We start from the raw sequence: 22,106 nt of genomic DNA, 5'->3' as shown, positions 1-22,106 counted from the left end.
CACACTCACACTCACACTAATGGTCAAGGCTGTTCCACACAAAGGTACCTCACTGCTGCTAGCTGGAATTAGAGCTCACTTAATACAGTGATACAAATAAGGGGTATTGCCGTTTCTGTCCAGTGGTTTTTACCCTTGATCCTAATGTGAGGCTGACTGTTGAGCATCAGCCTATATGTAGTCAATTGCTACAGCATATGCCTCATTTGTGGTTCTGTAGATTGCTAGAGTACCTGTTACATTAACATGCAAGTGTTTCCGCTACCTAGAGTTTGCAGAGATGGGCTGTTCATTTACAATCTGTAAAGGTGGTGTATAGAAAAGAAATGGCAAAAATCCTCACTCTTCAAGTAATCATGGATCTTATTGTACATGTATGTGGTGAAGTCAGGTACTGATGTTGAATGATTACCTCCTGACCACAAACACCACTTCCGCTCATTGCAGAGAGATTCAGTGATGCAGATGCATTTCATGATCACCCACCTAGATTCAAGATTCAAGAGCTTATTGTCATGTTGCACAGCTTTATTGTGCACACTGTTCCTCCATTTACTGACATAATCTCATATCAATGTAAATCAGAATATAAAGAGAAAAACAGAATAAGAATAATAATAAAACATCTATATATATATATAGTGGTCTCTGAGGTGCAGCCACCCATATTATGACCACCCTGGTTTGGAATGAACCTGCTGCACAAATAAATAAGCGAGCAAACCAGTCTGTTGTACCAATGTGCAAAACGATCGCCATTGGCTAAGGCCGCGATTTGTCTGATGTCCATCTGATGTGAGTGCCGGGCAAAGGGTGGTAGTTCTAGAGCCGCCGTGATGAAGGTTTACTGAGAATGGAATCCTCACACATGGAGCGCCTACCAACTGCATAACAGCAGAATCCCACCGGCCGTTGATGCCAGAGGGAAAGGACGGCTCCAGTGAGTGGTACAGAGCAATGGACAAGCCACAGGGGACCTGTTTACCTCTATACTAAACTACCTTCCATCACCTAATACAGTCCATGCCACAATGTCTCACTAGTGTCATCTAAGCCAATGATGGTGGTCGAAATATTCTGATATGACTGTGTATGTACTATTAGTGCTGTTCAGTAGTGTGACTTCTCAAAAGTGGGGAGCAGAGGGATTTTCCCTCTCGGAAACAACTGGAAATTCATTTAGGAGCTGAATCAAATGTGTCTGAGGAGGAAAATCACCAACCTCCGCTAGACACGGCACCCCCAGGACCAGAATCCCCTTCCCTGCAGCACTGGGATAATTCTCTTTCTCTTTCTATTTCCCTGTTTCCCTTTCTCTCTGTAGAAGACTCATCAGAGTGCTCTGCAGGTGCAGCAGAAAGCCGAAGCTCTGCTGCAGGCTAATCATTATGACATGGATATGATCCGGGACTGTGCTGAGAAGGTGGCGTCTCACTGGCAGCAGCTCATGCTGAAGATGGAAGACAGACTCAAGCTGGTCAATGCCTCAGTGGCCTTCTACAAGACCTCAGAACAGGTCAGTGATCACAGCAGTGGGATGGCAGCCTCTGACCAGGAGCTGCTATTAGAGCTGTACATGTTCTTAGTGTGTGTGTGTGTGTGTATATATATGTGTGTGTGTCTGTGGACATGTGTTGCCGGTCTGGATCAGCAGTCTAAGCAGGAGTGTGTGTCTGTTGCAGGTGTGCAGTGTGTTAGAGAGTTTGGAGCAGGAGTATAAGAGAGAAGAGGACTGGTGCGGAGGCAGCGATAAGCTCGGGCCGAACTCAGAGTCTGACCATGTCACTCCAATGGTCAGCAAACACCTGGAACAGAAAGAGGCTTTCCTGAAGGTACTGCAAACACACCTGCAGATCGCCTGCCATAGCCAGGGGGCGCACACCACCTTTCTTTCTTTTAATTGGATGTTATTGTGAGCGATTCTTGTGTATTTTCTTAAGTCTGCTGCTGAAGTCATGTCATCAGAACACTTTAATAACTGTGTAATTACACATTATTAATCATGTAATAATACTGTAATTGCTGGAGACATATTTGCTGTTGCAGGTGCATTACAGCAGTATTAAGCTTATGTAATTCCATGTGTATCACTTTCAGTTTTGACTCATTCACTTACACAACTCAGTACAACTCAGTACTTGTTGAAGCAAGCACAGAAAAATACAGTTACCCTCATGCACCAGAAATGCACCAGTAACAGCAAATATATCTCCAGCAATTACAGTATTATTACATGATTATTCATGTGTGATTACACAGTTATCAAAGAGATTTTCAAGCATCTACCGATACCGATACCTATTCTGACTTAAATACTGGATAGATGGATATATAAATCCTGACATTTATACTGTTCCACTTTTTATAGGTTTTACTTTTTATAATAAAATAAAAAATATATCATTATCATTTTTGCTAAGTTTCACCAAACGGCTTTTGTGATTTGTAATTTGTGTTTACATTTCAGAGCAGTGAAAAAATACCAGTTTAGAACGTGCAGAAAGTGCAGCAATTTCACAAAAAAACAGCATGTGGAAATAAAAAGTGCTAAAGTTCCATTAAATGTCTGATTAATGGTAATAGCTGATTATGACTGGTTGTTTAAACTTTGGTTTCATGACAAATCCTGCGAACAAAACTAAATAAACTAAGTAGGGCATCAATAAGCTTCATGGTATCGATGCTCTCTATTGCCGATACCGATACTGTGTACAAGTGCCGGTATCGGCACCGATACGGTATCAGTGTCAGTGCGTCACTAATATTTACACAGTTGTCAGAGACACTTCATGTAAAGTGGGACAGATTTCTCTTTTTTAAAATAAAGGAATAGGTGTTTTAGAAAATCGTGCTGCAATCCCGCCCTCTGGTAAACCAACAGGTTCCAAACTTGGGGGCTTCTGTCCTTAGTCAATAACAAGCCCAAATATTAATTCTGGCATGTTAAGACTAACATTTTGGCAGCCAAACCAAGTTATGTGTGGTAGTTAAGCCACTTTGGCAGTAGAAGTGTTAAGTTTGAGCAGCTGAGGATGTTATAATGTAGTTGTACCGATTAGTTATTGGCTTCATTTCGGCATACAGGAGTGTTAGCTTGTTTGTAGCGTCCATGCAGCATTATTCATATTGGAACTCCCTGCAGAGTTGTGTGCTGTGACTTGGTTTAACTCTATAATTTAAATGTTTTGATTATTTATTTATTTATTTATTTATTTATTTATTTTAAAAGATTTTGTTAAATATATAATGTATCATTGCACGTCTGAAAGTCCTAATCCTCTTATTTTCCACCAGGCGTGCACTTTAGCCCGCCGCAACGCAGACGTCTTCCTGAAGTACCTGCACAGGAACAGTGTGAACATGCCCGGCATGCTGGCCCAAATCAAAGCTCCTGAACAGCAAGTCAAGAGTGAGAGCTTCCACAAACATGAACACTCTCAAACACAGTGTGCACCACCCGCATTCAGCTCAGTGTGTGGAATGTAGCTAAATGTCTGTGTGTGTTTCTGGATGTGTGTAGATATTCTGAACGAGCTGCTCCAGAGGGAGAACAGAGTCCTGCATTTCTGGACACTGAGGAAGAGGAGGCTTGACCAGTGCCAGCAGTATGTCGTGTTTGAACGCAGCGCCAAACAGGTCAGCAGCAGCATGTGACATAAACACCTGGTCTCCCACTGTACTGTACACTACCAGACTATATGGTATAGCCTCGAGAATTCCAACATGATGACGACTGTAGCTACATGTAGCCTAGTGACAACTTCAGAACAGTATATAGCTAAAGTTGCAGGCTAGAGTAGGTTTTCTACTCTGCACTGGTCTGCAGTGGATTTCTGCACTGATCCACGTCAATGTATGAGGAAACATCCACAGTGCAGGCTAGAAAAAGTAAGTTAGCATCTGTGTTAACAACTTGCACCAAGAGCTAATTGGCAAAAAAGTGTTCCAATGAATTCTATTAGTGTTATTTATAACATATTAGAGCAACTTACAAGGTTACTCGTATTACAGAGGTGGACCAATGTAGTGTTAGGAGTCTCGCCCAAGGAGTTTGGTGCTGCGCAATATAGTCACCCACACCAGGAATCGAACCCCAGTCCCCCACATGGTGTTATAGAGTCACTGGCAGGTAGCTTACAGCTTCATCTTTGCCTACATACAGCGTTCTTCTCCATGTACTGAAACCCAGCCTGCATTCATTTGTCTTTGGTTTGAAACTGATTCAGGCCACAGTGACTATTTCTGTCGTCCAGCAGTGTGCACGCATGTCAGCTTGGGCATGCAGTGGTTTAGAGACTGGTATAATAAAGTGCCTTTCAGAGTCAGCAGCAGCTGCCCATGCTATATGATTGAGTGTGTGTGTGTGTGTGTTACCTTGCCTTTACGGAGATGTATCAGATTTGCCTGTGGTTAAACTACGTGCACCTTTATCCTTTTTTTATCCTAACTACAAAACCTTTGAGTCAGCGGTTCACTCAATTTCAAACACTATCGCTGGCCACTTTATTAAAAACCCCTACCTTATGCTTCGGTTCATTGTTCACTTTATTAGAAACCCCTGTTGTATACTTCTGTTCACTGGCCACTTTATTAGAAATGCCTACCTTATACTTCTATTCATTGGCCACTTTATTAGAAACCCATGCCATATACTTTTGTTTACTGTCCAGTTTATTAAAAACACCTGCCTTGTACTTCTGTTTACTGGCCACTTTATTAGAAGCATCTGCCTTATACTTCTGCTCGCTGGCCACTTTATTAGAAACCCCTACCTTATACTTCTGTTCACTGGCCACTTTATTAGAAACCCCTACTTTATACTTCTGCTCACTGGCCACTTTATTAGAAACATCTGCCTTATACTTCTGTTCACTGGCCACTTTATTAGAAACATCTGCCTTATACTTCTGTTCACTGGCCACTTTATTAGAAACCCCTACCTTATACTTCTGTTCACTGGCCACTTTATTAGAAACCCCTACTTTATACTTCTGCTCACTGGCCACTTTAATAGAAACCCCTACCTTATACTTCTGCTCACTGGCCACTTTATTAGAAACCCCTGCTTTATATTTGTGCTCTCTGGCCACTTTATTAGAAATGCCTACCTTATTCTTATGCTCGCTGGCCACTTTATTAGAAACCCCTACTTTATACTTCTGTTCACTGGACACTTTATTAGAAACCCCTGCCTTATACTTCTGTTCACTGGCCATTTTATTAGAAACCCCTGTCTTATACTTCTGCTTGCTGGCCACTTTATTAAAAACCCCTACCTTATGCTGCGGTTCATTGTTCACTTTATTAGAAACACATGCCATATACTTTTGTTTACTGTCCAATTTATTAAAAACACCTGCCTTGTACTTCTGCTCGCTGGCCACTTTATTAGAAACCTCTACCTTATACTTCTGTTCACTGACCACTTTATTAGAAATGCCTTCCTTATACTTCTGTTCACTGGCCACTTTATTAGAAACCCCTGCTTTATATTTGTGCTCTCTGGCCTCTTTATTAGAAATGCCTACCTTATTCTTATGCTCGCTGGCCACTTTATTGGAAACCCCTACCTTATACTCCTGTTCACTGGCCACTTTATTAGAAACCCATACCTCATACTTCTGCTCACTGGATTGATTGTTTTGTGTTTTTGTAGAATTCTAGAGTGGAAGGAGAGGTGCATCATGCAAAGGTGATGAGGTCTAAGATAACTTTTCCAAGATCTCCTGACTGTTTATTAACTTGTTTTAGGTAGCTGTTTCCTTAGTTGTAAAGTAGCAAAGTTATGAATATCAGTAAATAGGAGGAGAAATAGCCATGGGGGACCAAGACGTAAACCTTTCCTGCATCACAAAATGCCATTTAATGACTTCTTCTCACTGGCCATTTTATTAGAAACACCTACCATATACTCCCAGTTATTGGCAGTTTTACTAGATACACCCACCTTTTTCTTCCACTTTTCACCGGCCTCTTTATTGGAAACATACCACCATGTCTAACAGTGACACCCATTATTTGGGTGGTGGTTCATCCTCATCACAGCAGTGACACTGACATGGTCATTTGTAATTATGTGAGTCCACACTGTCTCTGATCAGAAACTGACCACTTATGTTGGCCTAGAAACACAAATTCAGCCTTCAGATGATTTACAGTCTCTTTAACAGCATAGCAGCACAGGTGCAGCTCCAGGGGGCGGGGTTTCTAATAAAGTGTCTGTAAGCAGGTGAGTAACGATGGTGAACGGAGTGTGCAGAGATTGCATAGATACGAAAGGAGCTGTTCTGTGGGATATGTTGAACATGAGAATCTTCTCCTCACAGCTGCAATTACTGACCCTGTTCTTAAAGGCTTGCGTAATTATAGTGGAGGGGCTCGCTCCAGTCTGCCTGTTTATGTGGTTAAAGCTTCAGTCTGCTTACGCTACTCCACAACAACTCCTTCAGGAACTGGCCTGAAGAGACCTTTTCCTTACTGTCCACATGAGCCTGGTCTCACATGTGTGAATTTCAAGCTGTGGTTTCGTTTAGGCTGAGAGGCTGAAGAGCTCTTGCTCCCTCTTGTGGACACAAGAGGGCACACACACAAACACACACACACACACACACACACACACACACAGCACCAGTTAAACGTTTGGACTCGCCAGACTGAATGTGTGCTTAGATCATCTAACATACATGGTGATTTTACTAGATAAAAAGTTGGATGTTTTTCTCACTGTCTTTAAAAATGCCATATGCAAATGAGCACTGTACTCTTTGGTTGGCTTGGATTTTGGCTCATTAAAAAAAAAAAAGTCCAAGGCTAAAAGTCTCATTTTAGCATTCAGAGCTAGAAGCTAAATATATTTAAAACAATTAATTTAATAAAAAAAATGCTAAATGATTCACCCCCCCACTGCATATTTCAGCTGTTTGCAATTAACCAATCAAACAAGATCATCCTAAACAGATCAGCACAACTAATAGAACAAGTGCTTTCTCCAAAATCAACAGAAAGTTCCACCTTTAATGACGACTGCAGTCTCCAAATTAATCAGCCCCCTGAATAGGATCCCTCGTAAGAGCACATATTTGCAAATCAGGCTGCAAATCAAGGGCTTCATTAGTAGCATCATGTGTGTGTGAGATTGGACTGTTTAGGGGTTTGTTGACTGTGACGTGTGACATGTGTTTGCATATGGGAAATGCAGCGTGAAACAAGTTCAACGTTAAAGGAACACTGGCTACACTACCTGGACCTGGCCAGAGAAGGAAGCTATCACCAGCTGCCACCAGACTCCTGCGAAGCCAGGTGATCAGAAACCCTCAAGTGACTGCAACAGACCTGCAGCAAGATTTGGTGGCAGCAGGCACTGAGGTTTCAGTTTGCACAGGCTTAAACACCTCTACTGACCCAAAAGCACAGAAATGTCGGCTCCAGACGGCTCAAAACCAGAGATATAAGGCACAGAAGTTTTGGGATTCTGTTCTGTGGAGCGATCAAACTGGAACTTCTCAGGCCTATGAATCAGCGGTACGTCTGGAGGAGGAAGAATGAAGCATACTCTGAAAAGAACAATTCACTGACAGTGAAGTGTGGCGGTGGTGGCTAGGAGAGAAGTCCTAGGAGACAATGTCATGGAATGTCAGGAAGCTGAAGCTTGGGCATCATTGGGCACCAAGGACCTCGAAGTCCACAAAGAACACCCTGCCTACAGTGAAGCATGGCAGTGGCTCAGTGTTGCTCTGGGGCTGCTTTGCTTCCTCTGGCACTGAAAAAGTAGCATTTTGTATTGAGAGATAGCACTTGTTATATTAGCATAATGGTATTAAGCTATTTAAATTATTCCCATTTGATTAATTTATTGCAAACAGGTGAGAGTTATTTTTAAAGTTATTTTAAAAAAAAAAGTGTGAGAAATTGTTTTTCCATGATGTGGGACTTTTAATTAGTTTTGCATAATTTTTTTTAATTAGTATCGCTGCATAATTCTGTATGTGTTATGTCAGTTTCCCTGCCTTTGCTATTTCTCTAAATGTGGAAAACAGAGAAAACGGAGGGCTGTTTTTTTTAATGCCCTGTAATAAATTAAAATTGTCATTATCCTACTCTGCAGGCTCTGGAGTGGATCCACGACACAGGCGAGTTTTACCTGTCTACACACACATCCACTGGCTCCAGCATCCATCACACACAGGAACTGCTGAAAGAGCACGAGGAGTTTCAGATCACGGCCAAGGTGTGTGTGTATGTCTGTGTACGAATGCGCAATGGGATGTTTTGTTTGTTTGTTTGTTTGTTTCCTTTTTTATGTGTTTACTGTGTTTACTATGTTTATGGCGAAGACACTGCGCCAGATCTTCACAGTATAATATACATATAGTACAGTATAATTATGTCGATTATTTTCAGATTCCTTTCTTGAGTATCTTTCTAACAGGTACAAAATTATTAATTTGTGTAAATGATTGGCAAGATAACCTGTAAATATATCAGCTGTTTTTATTACATCGATGCAAAAGTCTGTCTTTAAATTTCTTTGAAAGTGGCGATTATCGGGGTCCAAGCACTGTGTACTATAATGAAGCCAGTGGCGCAGATGGGTAATGGTTTTACACTGGTCTAGTAAAAGCAATATGAGATGTGGGAACTTCAGTTTGACAAGTTGTTGAGCTCAGTGAACTGAATACTTCCATTGTAATCACCCCTGTATTTAAGCCTCAGTGTGCACCACAGTTTACTAGAGAATCCGGACCCCGCTAGAGGGGTTTGGTTCTGGAACCGTTTTCACTGCTTTAATGTCGCTTGGTTTATATTCCTCTCACCTCATATACACTAAAAAAAGATGCCTTTCAAGGGTTCTTTCATAAAAACAGTGGTTCTGTTTAGAACCATTTGATGGCTTCTCTTCCACAAGGGTTCCACTACTATTACAAGTCAAAAAGCCAAAAGATCCCTCTAAGCTTAGATACTGCTAAATGCTAAAGGTCACAGCCAGCAACTCTGCCGTTCAGACCCCCAGGGAAAGTTTTATTCTTATTGTACAGCTGTAGATTTATTACCTGAACCTCCTACACAAGCATTTCGTTGTACAGCCATCCTTGAGAAATTGTGTATATATGTATACTTTGAGTTGCACCCATTGCTGACATAGATGCCCCAGTGCTCACACACACAGCTTGTCTAGTCCCTATACAGAGATATTGACAGTTGGACAATAGGACTCTCTGAAGCAGATAAACATGAATGCGTTGGCACCATGCCTAATGCCAGGCGTGGGCTATAGGGCTATAGAGCACCCTAGCATTGAGCTGTGCAGCAGTGGAACTGTGAACTGTGTTCTCTGACCCAATACTTTTGGAATGAGTTGGGGATGAGGTGGGCCGGTGATCATCCAACAGCCTGACCTCACTAACGCTGTTGTCACTGAATGCAATCAAACCCTCACAGCAGTGCTTCAGCCTTCCCTGGACAGTAGAGACAGTCACTCCAACAAAAGCAGGATAGATTTTTTTTAATACCCTTGATTTCAGAAGAAGCAATGAATGAGCAGGTGTCCCAATACTTTTGTCCCTACAGTGTAGTACATTTCACATCATCTTCTCCATGGTTTGCTACTTAAATTAGCAGGTTATTGTGAAAGACTAATCTGTTGTACTCTGTGGAGTAGTCTTTTGACAAAGCTGTAATCTGTCAGTGTAATAGGCTGAACTGTATGCTATAATTTCCATTACAGGGAAAATCACAGCGTGTCCCTCTCTCTTGCTCTCTCTCTCGCGCACATTCTCTTTCTTTCTCCCTTTCCCTTTTTTCAGCAAACGAAAGAGCGGGTGAAGCTGCTGATCCAGTTGGCGGATGGTTTTTGCGAGAAGGGCCACGCCCATGCCAGCGAGATCAAGAAATGGGTCACCTCGGTGGACAAGCGCTACCGCGACTTCTCACTCCGCATGGACAAATACCGCTCCTGCCTGGAGAAAGCGCTGGGCATATCGTCCGACTCCAACAAGGTGGTGAGTGGGTGACTGTGTGTGTGTGTGTGTGTGTGTGTGTCTATTCATGTATGAAGATGTAAAGATGCATGTAGTTGTGAGAGTGAGGAATTTGAGTGCGGTCCTGCTTACGGGCCTTGGGTTTTATGGGTTAATGATTTGACCTTCTAGTGCTTCTAGTACAGAGGAGTGTGAGCGTGACTGTCAACGTTAAGTAACGCAGCAGGTGAACGTTTAGAGTCCCAAGGTTTGAGGTGGTTATCCTTTTGTAAACTAAACATTTCTCCCCATGTTCTTGCCCAGAGCAAAGATTTGCAGCTGGACATCATCTCGGCCAGCGCCCCCGGTGCAGAGGTCAAACTCCGAGACGCCAACCATGAGCTCAATGAGGAGAAGCGCAAGTCGGCCCGCAGAAAAGAGTAAGTCCACTCCCCCAACCATACACATACACAAACACAAAAACACACGCACACACACACACACACACAAGCAAACCAATAACAGGCAGTCCCGAAATAGATGCACTACTGTATCCGGCTCAAAGGCAGTCCGGTGTACATGGATACGTATAATTTTCATTTCTAGTCCGTTCCTGCTGGATCTGACCGCACAAGTCCAACTGTTGTGAAGTGCTTTTTAAAGACACTGACAGAATGACTACTGCTGTTTTTCTTTATAGGTTCATAATGGCTGAGCTGATTCAGACCGAGAAGGCCTACGTGAGAGACCTGCGTGAGTGTATGGATGTGAGTATGGCCGGTACCCTAACTTTGGTGTCCCACTGTCAAGCACACTGCATTTTGTTACTGTTGCTTCTAGTGCAGCTTAGCTTAGAACGTCTCAAAGTGTGCACTCACTGGCTCCCCTACTTTCAGCCACTGGTCACTTTAAGAGTGCCACCTCCCTTATAGGTCTACGTATCTTGTAAAGGCACAACCACCCCTGTACTTCATGGATGATGGAGACCAAACAACCACCCTTGTTATGTGCATGAGTACAAGTATCATGTCAGGTTGCCAACAGTGCCCCCCTGCTATGCCTCTGCATCCAAGAGCAGCCCTGTGGTCAATTAAACAGTATGTGCATGGCCTGGCTAAAGGGCTTTTCAGATTAAAGGGCTCTTTGTAGAGCATTTTATTCAGCTATAGCTACAATAACGGTACTATAGAGAACTCTTTTGGAGTACAGTGTAGGTTATGTGTATTGTGATGGTTGTATGATTTTATGTGCTGTTGTAGACATACCTTTGGGAGATGACCAGTGGAGTAGAGGAGATCCCTGCAGGAATCGTCAACAAGGAGCACATCATCTTCGGCAACATGCAGGACCTCTACGAGTTCCACCACAAGTCAGTGAACCCCTTAACCGCTCAGTCAGATTTACTGGTTTACTGCTTTTCTTGTGTCTGCACTCCTAACAGCTTGGTTTTGCTCCTCCTCTTCCTCCTCCTTCTCCTCCTCTACACCAGCATTTTCCTGAAAGAGCTGGAGAAGTATGAACAGCTGCCTGAAGACGTAGGACACTGCTTCGTGACGTGGGTAAGTGCTCAGGGCCGAGTGGAATTGGGTTTGCAGTAGGCAAAGGTCAGCAGTCTAGTATTGTTTTTTGTGGAGCAGCTTTACTGCTCGATCGGCTATTTATTTTATTTATTATACCAATTAGCGATTTTCAGACCAAATATGCAGATCGCAAGGCTGCAGAAACCCATAAATGCAGAGTAGAATCTTTAATCCAATGTATAAAACTAACGTGCCTCATGAGGAAAACTTTTTTAACACCATTAACTTAATACACACTGAGAGACCATCACTCAGCCTAGTACAGTGAGTACCAGTGAGTAACAACACTCTAAGCTCCTCAGAACTGCACAGGAATTCACAGGCTCTCTTGGCTTCCATGACTTCCATAGCACTTCCTAAAAGCCCTGCATGATGATGCATTATTAAGTATGCAATTATTAATGCCTGCAAAGGTTATTATGGCATCCAGTCCCGCCCCCATTTAGTATTGGCTGAACATACTGGACGACAATCAACAATCTGCATCCACCAAAATGCATAAATTTGCATAAAATGTGACAATCAGAAGTTTCTGGACATTGCCATGGCTGTTTAATGTCTCCCTCCGCTGGCCTCAGTGGGGAGCCCATGCACAAGGGCTGGGCTCCGCCTCTCGCTTGAGGCTCTGCTCCAGGCACACAGGTGCAATTGATCAGTGAACTGATGAGGCCTCCACTTAAACTAGTGTGGAGTCTCCATGACACTACCTGTTCTTGCTCTGCTTGTGTTGCTAGTTTGGTTTTCATGGTTTTTGGCACTTGGGTTTTGCTACCAGAGTACAGATTTGCCTGTAATATACCTGCCTGCCTGTGATTTGACCCCCTGCTTGTCCTGATGTTCAGTTTTGCTTAAGAAACTAATAAATTCCATTCGCGCATGCAGCCTGCCTCAACCACTACGCCACAGGCTGTGAGAAATTGGGATAAAAACAGGTTGTCTCTGATTAGGCCAGATTAGGTGATCTTTAGACAGACATCAGGCTAACCTGACATTAAAGCAAATACTGTAGCCAACAATGCAAAATTCAGATATTGGCATTTACTGTTGTGCACAATAAAAGTTATGAAATGCTAATAGCTGCTTGTTCACATTTGTGTTATATAGTGTCACTATTTTGCTCAGCTTTAGAGTAGAGGGAAAAATCTTCTTAAGTTGCAATGGAAGTCAAAAAGATTTGATTAGATTTAAAAGATGTTTTTTAAGTCGCTTTGGAAAAATTTGGACAAAGTGCCATGGCAAAAAAATGAATCATGGCAAAAGTTAAGATGCAGGGCTTTTGCATGTCAGCAACATTGTATAAGGCAGTTCTACGTTTATTTACAGCACAGGTCTACAGATGTGAATGCATATAATTCTCTACAAAGGTTCTTAAGGTGATGTAGGTTTGTTCGAATCGCAGTACTGATCCAAAATTCAGACACAATTTGTAGATGCCATTGTGAGTTCCACTGCAAAGACAAGGGCAGGTAGAAAGGTTTTCTCAAAGCTCAGTAGATTCCACCATATGGCCAACATTTGGCCAGTAGTTTGTGCAAGATCTTTTTAATGAGTTTTTCTTTCCTCAAATGTTAAAGAGAACACTGTCTCTCCGAAAGTGATTTTAACAAGTGAACATCCCCCAACTTTAGTTTTAAGAGAAACCAGCCTCTACAGTTCCGGTGTCCTGCAGTTCTGCAGCTTGTATGACGTATTAGAAGTGATATGAAATCTTCAGCTTCTTTTAATAACACTGCGGCAGAAAGCACTTTTAAAAAAAGTCTTGTTTCTGTGCTAAAAAAGACTTTTCTGCTTTATGTGGAGATAAAAAAAAAATACTCCCACATGTAATGCAAATATATGGCGTGGGTGCTGCGGCAGTTTTCCATGAGGGGTCATCGCTCTTTAGAGTCTTTCTTGGCACCTGCGATGTTCAGCAATGTGTCCGTTAGAGGTCCAGTCAGAAATCTGCACACTTTCAGGTCACTTTTACATGATTAAAATCCATTTTAAAACACTTTGACTTACATTCTTTCTTTACAAAATAATTATCCGTAGTGACGACCCATTCGTCACTGGTCAGTTCCCATCCACAGAACCACTGTTGACCACAGATTTTTTAGGTGGTGGGCCGTTCGCTGGATGTGTGTGACGGTCATCAGTCTATATGTTGTTCTCTTGTTTCCCAGGCGGACAAGTTCCAAATGTACGTGAACTACTGTAAGAACAAGCCGGACTCTACTCAGCTCATACTGGACCACGCGGGTCCCTACTTTGACGTAAGTGTGAACAGCATCAGTCTCTTCTCATACACAGTGAAGAACCCTGGGCAATATAAGAACAGAACCCATATGCCTTAAATGTAATCAGCTGATTAATTACATGGTTAGTTTACTAACCTATTGATGACAGGGTTGTGGGTTCAATACCTCGGGTTGGCAAGCTGCTAGTGTTGGGCCCCTGAGCCTTGAGAGGCCCTTCACCCTCCCTGCTACCCGCCCTGTGTGAGGAAAACAAGATACACTGTTTTTAATTGGGGAGTTTCTGAAAATCAAGACCGGGTCAAAATGATACAAATATGGTCAGAACACATAACATATCCGTGACGGACCACAGCTGGTAGCTTCTCTGTGCCCACATAAAAAGGGCTTGTTTGACAGCCCTTTGGATTGACCAATGCATACTATAACAAGAAAGTCCAAAGAGCTCAGAGCAGATCTGGGAAGGATCATCGATGTCAGGAACGTCTCAACTATCAACTGCAAATCATCAGTTCCATCAGTCGTTGCAAATGTGAGCACAAGTCACTAGGAGGTCACTTTGGCAAGGTCTGGAAGAAGACCAAAACTGTAACCCTCAGCTAAGAGGTCAAGATTGGATAGGATCTTGGATGGTCAAGAACCCAAGATCCACCAGGGTACAGACCTGCCATGAACTGGAGGTCGAGGGAACACCAGTGTCGCTGTCTACAGTCCAGCAAGTTTGCAGTTGCTGTAGGCTGAGAGGCTGCCGTTTCAGAAAGATGAAGTTGTTTGGTCGGAGGTATGTTGGGAGGAGTAAAGGTGAGGCATTCAACCCCAAAACACTGAAGCACATTCTGTTAAGCAGGATGGTGATAGCAACATGTTCCTGGGCTGTTTTGGAAAGGGTACATTGCACAAGGTGGCTGAAATAATGAAGAAAAAGAAGGACTACCTCTGAATTCTTCAACATAATAGACACAACAGGCTAACATGAAATATTTAGCAATGTCCTGGCCAAAGTCCTGACCCAAACCCAATTGAATTGAACTCTGCTAATTCCTGCCATGCAGAGTGAGCAAATATCCAAGCCGGAAGCTTTTTTGATGGCTACCAGAAGCATTTGGTCAAGGTTACAATTGCTAAGGGACAGTAAACTGAATATTAGATGTGCTGTGTGCATATTTTTACCCGGTATGCATAAACTGCCCCGGTCTTCTTTCATTTCTATTAAAAAGGAAGGTTGCACACTCCTCCTGCCCCAGAAAATTGAAAGATTGAGAGTGTTTGGAGGTGTTCATGGTGTGTGGTTTGCTGCACAGTAGCTGCTCAGAGAGTTCAATCCGGTTTCAGTGTGTTGGTGGATCTTAGAGGAAGTCGCCTTGTCTTTCACACACATGGTCTCTGACGTTCTTTCACTGCTGCTGCAGGGCTTATGTAACATATGTGAACATCACTGCCCGCACTGTGTGTGTGTGTGTGTGTATGTGTATGTGTATGAGCGGTCTTGGTACTGTGTGTTTGTGTGTTTGGTTTGTATTTGTTCTGTGTGTTTATGTGAATGAGTGTGTGTGTGTGTGTGTGTTCAGCCTACACACCTACAGCAGCTTCTTTGCCTGCAGCTGTAGCACTCTCCACACCCTCTGGGCTGCAGACAGAACGTCTGACTACTCACTTTTCTTCTGTTCTGACATCTTTAATACTGCTATGTGCTTATATATGTATATGTATAAATATAATGTGCTGCCACTTTTGACTGACATGAGAACTTGTGTATGTGTGTGTGTGTGTGTAGGAGATTCAGCAGAGGCACAGGCTGGCCAACTCCATCTCGTCCTATCTCATTAAACCTGTGCAGAGAATCACCAAATACCAGCTGCTCCTCAAGGTGGGTGGGCCAGCAGATGCCATTAAGCTTCATATGTGTGCCAGAGGTGTTGTAATGGGGGGGCCCGGGGGGGGGGGGGGGGGGGGGGGGACATTGCCACCACATCATGTAATGTTTAGGACTCCTAGGAGTGGATCCATGGTCTAACACGCTACCCATGTGGCCCTGGGGTCTTAGGTTGGATCTCAAGTCATGCCTCCTTGCATCAGCATCCAGAGCTGGAGAGAGCACAATTGGCCTTGCTCTCTCTCTCTCTCTCTGAGTGGGTAGATGGCGCCCTCTCCCCTCATCCCTCTTTAGACGTTTAAATATTTGCCGGGACAGGCGTCTGTTAGCTGGTCTGGTGGAGTTGGGGGTCCGGAGCTTTTCTCTGACGTGTCGGCTGCATGGGTCATGTTGGGCCCTTGCAAGTGCTAGGGGGAGTTACAAAAATATGTGGGTTAATTGACAGTACCAGATTGTGAGAAAAAAAAATTTGAATGACCAAATTTATAAAAACAGCTCTGCAATAAGATACAGAGCAATTTTTTTTTAACACCAGCATGTAACAAAAAACACAGCATCGATCTGCCGTTATTAAAACTCCATTCAACAGGCTGTACATCATGTTAATTGTATGGATTATGTGCATATATGTATCTGCACTTGCTTTCATGCAGTTTTGATAAACAAAGGCAAGTGTGCAAAGGCCTTAAGACGTGAATGTCTATCAGTGACTCTCTCTGCATCACTTCTTTATTGTTTAGTTAATAAATAAGCTGCGTAAAATCAGCCTGGGTTCCTAATTTTGATGCCGTGTCTCTTGGACAATGCCGTGTTTGTGTGTTTACATTTGCAGGAGTTGTTGACGTGTTGTGAGGAGGGTAAAGGTGAGATTAAAGATGGTCTGGAGGTCATGCTCAGCGTACCCAAGAAAGCCAATGACGCCATGCACCTCAGCATGCTGGACGGTCAGTAGGCCTTGCACACACCCTCACACAGATGTGTTGTAGGAATTTAATGATGATATATGTCAGTGATTGCAATATTAGAACGTATGGATGCGTTTATTGGGGAAAACTGTGCACAGTTGAAAGGACCACCTCTAGCCAGGATACAAGATAAGATGGGGTTGGGCCGGGTTGCACTCTCGTAGGTTGCCGGAGCTAGCGTCCCAACTGGTCCCATAAATGGTCGATTGCATGAACTCTGGCGACTGGGCCGGCCAAGGAAGCACTCTGGCGGAGACGTTCCTGGGAAACCCTTGCTGTGCGTGGGCGAGCATTATCCTGCTGAAAAATACCAGTTGGAAGCCGTGCCATTAGAGGCAACCCATGTGGCCTACAGTGTCCTCTAACATCTCTACTGGGAGTGACCGACTGCAGCAGTTGGTGCAGAGTGTCGCTCCACAGCAAAGGCAGGATAGAAGCTCTCACCACAAGGCCTCCATACTCGAACCCCAGCCTTCGTCATATTCCAAACAGGACCTGAATTCGGTGCTAAAGACGATGCGGTTCCAGTCCATAGCAGTCCAGGTTTCTCGTTCACAACATTACTTCAGATGAAGGCATCGTGAGCTTGGTCAGAATGGCTCAGATGGTGGGCAGTTCGTCAGTACGATCATCCTGCTTCGCTCTGTCCAATGATGTGCCCCCTGTTAAAGTCTGTCAACTGGGCGAATGTCTTAGAGGCGTGTCTAGCAGTCAGCGATCTCTCAGAAATGAGAGCTTTTTTATAGGGCAATGGGGAAAGCATTTTTACGCCCTCTTGTGGCCAACTTTTAGCCCTCTCTTTCTCTCTGTCTCACTCACTCTCTCGCTCCCACTCTCTGCAGGTTTTGATGAGAACATGGACTCTCAGGGGGAGCTGATCCTGCAGGAGACGTTCCAGGTGTGGGACCCTAAGACTCTTATCCGTAAAGGCCGAGACCGCCACCTCTTTCTCTTTGAAATGTCCCTCATCTTCAGCAAGGACGTCAAAGACTCCAATGGACGGAGCAAGTACCTCTACAAAAGCAAGCTGATGGTGTGTTTATCATTATTATTTCTTAACTATTTTTCAGTATGAGGCTAAACCGAAAGTGTCATAAAGAGCATAATTGGTCTTGCTCTCTCTGGGTGATGTGATATGATGGCCCTCTCATTCCCCTGGGACTACGGGACCACTGATGGACAGATAATATTTGGGTGGTGAATCTCAACATGGCGGCATGGTAGTGTGTGTGTGTGTGTGTGTGTGTGTGTGGTGCCGGTGTTGCTGGAGATTTTGCACATGTCCGTATTACTGCTGGGTTATTAGTGGGTCAACCACTTAAAATATATCCAGCCCAGAGCAGCTCTGTGGTCAGAAACTGACCAGTGATGATGGGCTAGAGCATGACTAACTCAAGCAGTGCAACAGCATATGAGCTACTGTCTCTACCTGTACACCAGCAAGGTGGAGCTACATGGTAGTGGTTTGTAATAAAGTGAGTAGTAGTCTGAAAGAGTGCAAAGCAGTGCTGTCCAGACCATTCCATCACCTTAAGTGAGAATTTAAATATTTTTTATACTAAATATACTATAATGACAAAAGTATTGGGACACCTGCTCATCCATTTTTTTCCTAAATCAAGCCCTCAAATTAAGGGCATTGTTGGAGTAATTGTCTCTACTGTCCCGGAATGGCTTACTACTAGATTTTGCAGAATTGCTGTGAGGATTGGATTTGACCTTCATCCCCAACTCCCTGACTCATCCCAAAAGTAGGGATGTCCCGATCAAGGTTTTTATCCCATCATTTGATCCGATTCGAGCCTCTTTATGCCGACTATTGGCCGATTCCGGTCTGATCTTTGTTTGGAGCAGTGTTTTAAACTCTTACAGTCTGACTGACCCACCTGACCATTCCCCGGTTCCTTTCCAGCTTTGCAGTCAGATGAGAGTGTGTGTGATTAGCATTAGCCTCCTCCTCGGTTCTGAATGCGCCATTCAGAGCTGGTTTAGAACCAAAGAAAGGAGCGTGGTTCTCTCGCTGATAGAACAGAGCATTTCCACCATAGTCTGGTTTCTAACCAGGCGGAATTCAGGAGTACAGACAGGATTCGGGAGGAACGTTAGATCTTTTCAAAAGGATCTAAAGGGATAAAATATCTGTGTCGTTGCAGAACTACAACAAACTGGGCAGCACTGACAAAAGCGACCGGCTAACACACTTTTTACCTGCTGTTCTCTCGTACCTCTAAGCTAAACTTTCCCATTCCCAGAACTTTCTGCTCCACCTTAAATAATGCAGCAGTTGAAATGGACTCAATGGAGCTGTGGCACTTTTTAAGGAGGGATGCAGAGGTAGCTGCTAACTGTTAACATCGCTGCACTTATCAGTTCAAATAAAGCTCTGTTTAGTTTTCCTCATCGGAATAAGGTCCCAGATGAACTCTCTCTGGAGTAGCTTTCCAAAAAATGAAAAGTTCACCTGCAGCAGCTGAGGATCATGTCTATTAATGGCACCTAGAGGATCGCAGATTGTACCCTGCTACAGCAAACCTAAGAATCGGAAGTGGGTCGGTTCCCGATCCATTAAAACTGCCTGGATCGGCCCGCGATCCAGAGTCGTTGGATCGGATCGAGACATCCCTACCCAAAAGTATTGGATGAAGCAATTAGATGAATCATTCCAGAGGACACTGTTCCACTGCTCCACAGCTCAATGCTGGTGGGTTTTATACCCCTCTATTCCACGGCTGGCATTAGGCATGGTGCTAGTTGGTTCATTCAATACATTCTAGTGCTTCTCTACAGGGACTAGGCAAGCTGTCAGCAATGGGACTTGCCCCTTAAAGTAGCTGAATGTATTCATTAGAAGGGGTGTCCACAAACATTTGGACAAACATGGTGTACATGGCATGCATTCTTATTATACTTTCAGAATTGTATAGTAATATAGAAATAGAATGTAGTATGTCATTATCTCTCTCTCTCTTTCTCTCTCTCTCTGTAGACCTCTGAGCTTGGAGTCACAGAGCATGTGGAAGGAGATCCCTGTAAATTTGCTCTTTGGGTTGGACGCACGCCTACCTCAGACAACAAGATCGTGCTGAAGGTGCGTTACTGCTTTCAGACTGTTACGTTTCAGGGTTTCATGGATAAGTGATACTTAATGAAAAAAAATTCTAAAATTTGGCAACTTCAGGAGATGTTTGATTAAAACTGTCTGATATAAGTCCATTTTTCTAAAAACTCAATGTCAGAACAACGTCTAATGCCAGCTGACGTTGATATTTTGTTGGGTTTAAGTTGTGATATTTAGTAACCAAAATGTAAAGTCTTCCAAACATTGTAAAATTCCAACTTTATTTGGGAGGCATGGTGACCAAAAAAACTTCATAATGTTAACGTCCATGCAACAGGAAATTGTAATGTTTGTTGAAATTTTGGTTTTGAGTTATAAACAAAGTAACCAATATTTAACGTCTGTCTAATGTTGAAGCTTCATGTTAACCTAATGTCGGTTTTTGATGGATCTATGACTTTGATTTACAACCAGAATTCAACTTTTGTCTAACATTGGAGCTTGAAGTCTGTCTAATGTTGGAGGTTGATATCAACCTAATGTTGGTTTTTGATGGATATGTGACTGATGTCCAACCAAAATTCAACGTCTGTCTAACGCTGAAGCTTGATGATGTCAACTTATGTAGATTTTTGATGAATATACAACTGATTTACAACCAAAATTCAACGTCTGTCTAACGCTGGAGTATGACATTAACTTCTGTAGATTTTTGATGAATATACGACTGATCTACAACTAAAATTCAACGTCTGTCTAACGTTGGAGTATGAGATTAACTTCTGTAGATTTTTGATGAATATACGACTGATTTACAACTAAAATTCAACGTCTGTCTAACATTGAAGCATGACGTCAACTTATGTTGATTTTTGATAAATATATGAAATTCAATGTCTGTCTAACACTTTAGCCTGATGAGGTCAACCTAATGTTAATGTTTGATAAATATGTGACTTTGATTTCCAACCAGAATTCAACGTCTGTCTAATGTTGGGTTTGGACATCAACCCACTTTTCATTTTCAACTAAAATTATTATTATATCTGTCCTATGTTATAGTATTTTGTTGGTTTTAAGTTGTGATGTTCAGTAACCAAAATCCAACATCTTCCAAACATTGTAAAATTCCAACATTTTTTGTTATAAGGTATGATGACCCAAAACAACCCACAATGTCTGTTAAACCTCATAATGTTATCGTCCACACAATGGAAATAATGTTTGTTAGATGTTAATATGTTGTTGATTTTGAAAAGCTCCAGTATTTGTCACTTTAGGTTGTAAATCAAAGTCACACATCTGTGAAAAATCAACATTAGGTTGACATCACGCTCCAAAGTTTCATCTTTTAAAAGTCAAGTTGACATCTAGTGCCTGCTGGGATTAGACGTTACTCTAAATCAATAAGGTTTAGAGGTTTTTATTCTCCACCTCTCCGTTCACATTAAACTGAAATGCTTTTTTAGGACGGTTTAATATGTAGCAACTGCTGCCAGATTGTTGTCCTGCTTCTTCCCCACCCCTCATGAGTCATACTATTGTAGAAATGAACAATTTGATAAGATTTCAGCATCTTATTTGGACTCTTATGTAACTCTGGGCCTTAGATATGTGTGACTGAGGCCTAGAAAGGCAAGACTGATGAGTCATATGCTAATCTAAGTGTCTACACGTTAGCGCACGCAAACGCTCTCCACACTCACCAAAATGGGCGCTAAAATATTATAATAAAATAAAGGAATCTGAGTTTGAGGAAAACTGAGTGTGTGTGTGTGTGTATGTGTGTGTATTGTTTACTTGTCCGTCCTCTCTACAGGCCTCCAGTATCGAGAACAAACAGGAGTGGATCAAGAACGTGCGCGAGGTGATCCAGGAGCGCACCATTCACCTGCGGGGGGCACTCAAGGAGCCCATCCACATCCCCAAAGCCACCAGCAGCAAACTGAAGGGCAGACGGTACGTTAGCTCACAGTGTCTCAGTTAAGGCTTCCCGATAAGGGGAAACCCATCTTTTGAAGAGGGCTGGCATTATTGATTGTATTGGTGTTTGAGTACTTTCTCCGGATTCTCCTGATGATCCATTGCAATAGCAGTTGTTGATTGGTTTAATCGTGGCAGCCCTTGGTTTAGGATTTGTGGATGAAGATGGATAATTGCATGATTTAAGGCCACGTTATTTACATTTGTTGAAATACGTAAATGCCTTGCTTTATTGAAACAGCCACAGAAACACTCCTGCGGACCAGCTGATGTTTGGTCAGGATGGCCACACATAAATAAACTAACTGACTGATCTAACTGATTGATCGCAGGGCTTATTTGCATATTTGCAGCTCTGTGAATCACCGCTGTCTCACAAAATCCCAAAAAGGCTTTTCCGAAAGGGCAACTTTACAGAAGGAGGAAAAAGCCTCCTTACCTTAAATAGAAGGCA

General features: G+C 42.9%; 1 protein-coding gene across 7 annotated transcripts in view; it reads left to right on the top strand.

Annotated features, from left to right (window-relative positions):
- triob (trio Rho guanine nucleotide exchange factor b) overlaps positions 1-22,106 on the top strand; it is a 169,382-nt gene that overhangs the window by 98,067 nt on the left and 49,209 nt on the right. For 6 of the 7 annotated variants that reach the window (XM_072680194.1, XM_072680196.1, XM_072680193.1 and 3 more), the window contains 16 exons: positions 1,325-1,516; positions 1,683-1,832; positions 3,295-3,409; positions 3,521-3,636; positions 8,105-8,227; positions 9,804-9,998; positions 10,281-10,396; positions 10,657-10,723; positions 11,216-11,325; positions 11,446-11,515; positions 13,702-13,791; positions 15,548-15,640; positions 16,479-16,590; positions 17,454-17,644; positions 19,598-19,699; positions 21,489-21,628. In XM_072680194.1, coding sequence (XP_072536295.1) covers positions 1,325-1,516; positions 1,683-1,832; positions 3,295-3,409; positions 3,521-3,636; positions 8,105-8,227; positions 9,804-9,998; positions 10,281-10,396; positions 10,657-10,723; positions 11,216-11,325; positions 11,446-11,515; positions 13,702-13,791; positions 15,548-15,640; positions 16,479-16,590; positions 17,454-17,644; positions 19,598-19,699; positions 21,489-21,628 — 1,982 coding nt within the window. The remainder of the gene's footprint in view (positions 1-1,324; positions 1,517-1,682; positions 1,833-3,294; positions 3,410-3,520; positions 3,637-8,104; positions 8,228-9,803; positions 9,999-10,280; positions 10,397-10,656; positions 10,724-11,215; positions 11,326-11,445; positions 11,516-13,701; positions 13,792-15,547; positions 15,641-16,478; positions 16,591-17,453; positions 17,645-19,597; positions 19,700-21,488; positions 21,629-22,106) is intronic. The other variant, XM_072680197.1, reaches the window with a different exon arrangement.

The sequence above is a fragment of the Salminus brasiliensis genome, chromosome 5 (genome assembly GCF_030463535.1).
Source record: "Salminus brasiliensis chromosome 5, fSalBra1.hap2, whole genome shotgun sequence".
Taxonomy (NCBI): Eukaryota; Metazoa; Chordata; class Actinopteri; order Characiformes; family Bryconidae; genus Salminus; species Salminus brasiliensis.
This window is presented reverse-complemented; position numbering and strand designations above follow the sequence as displayed.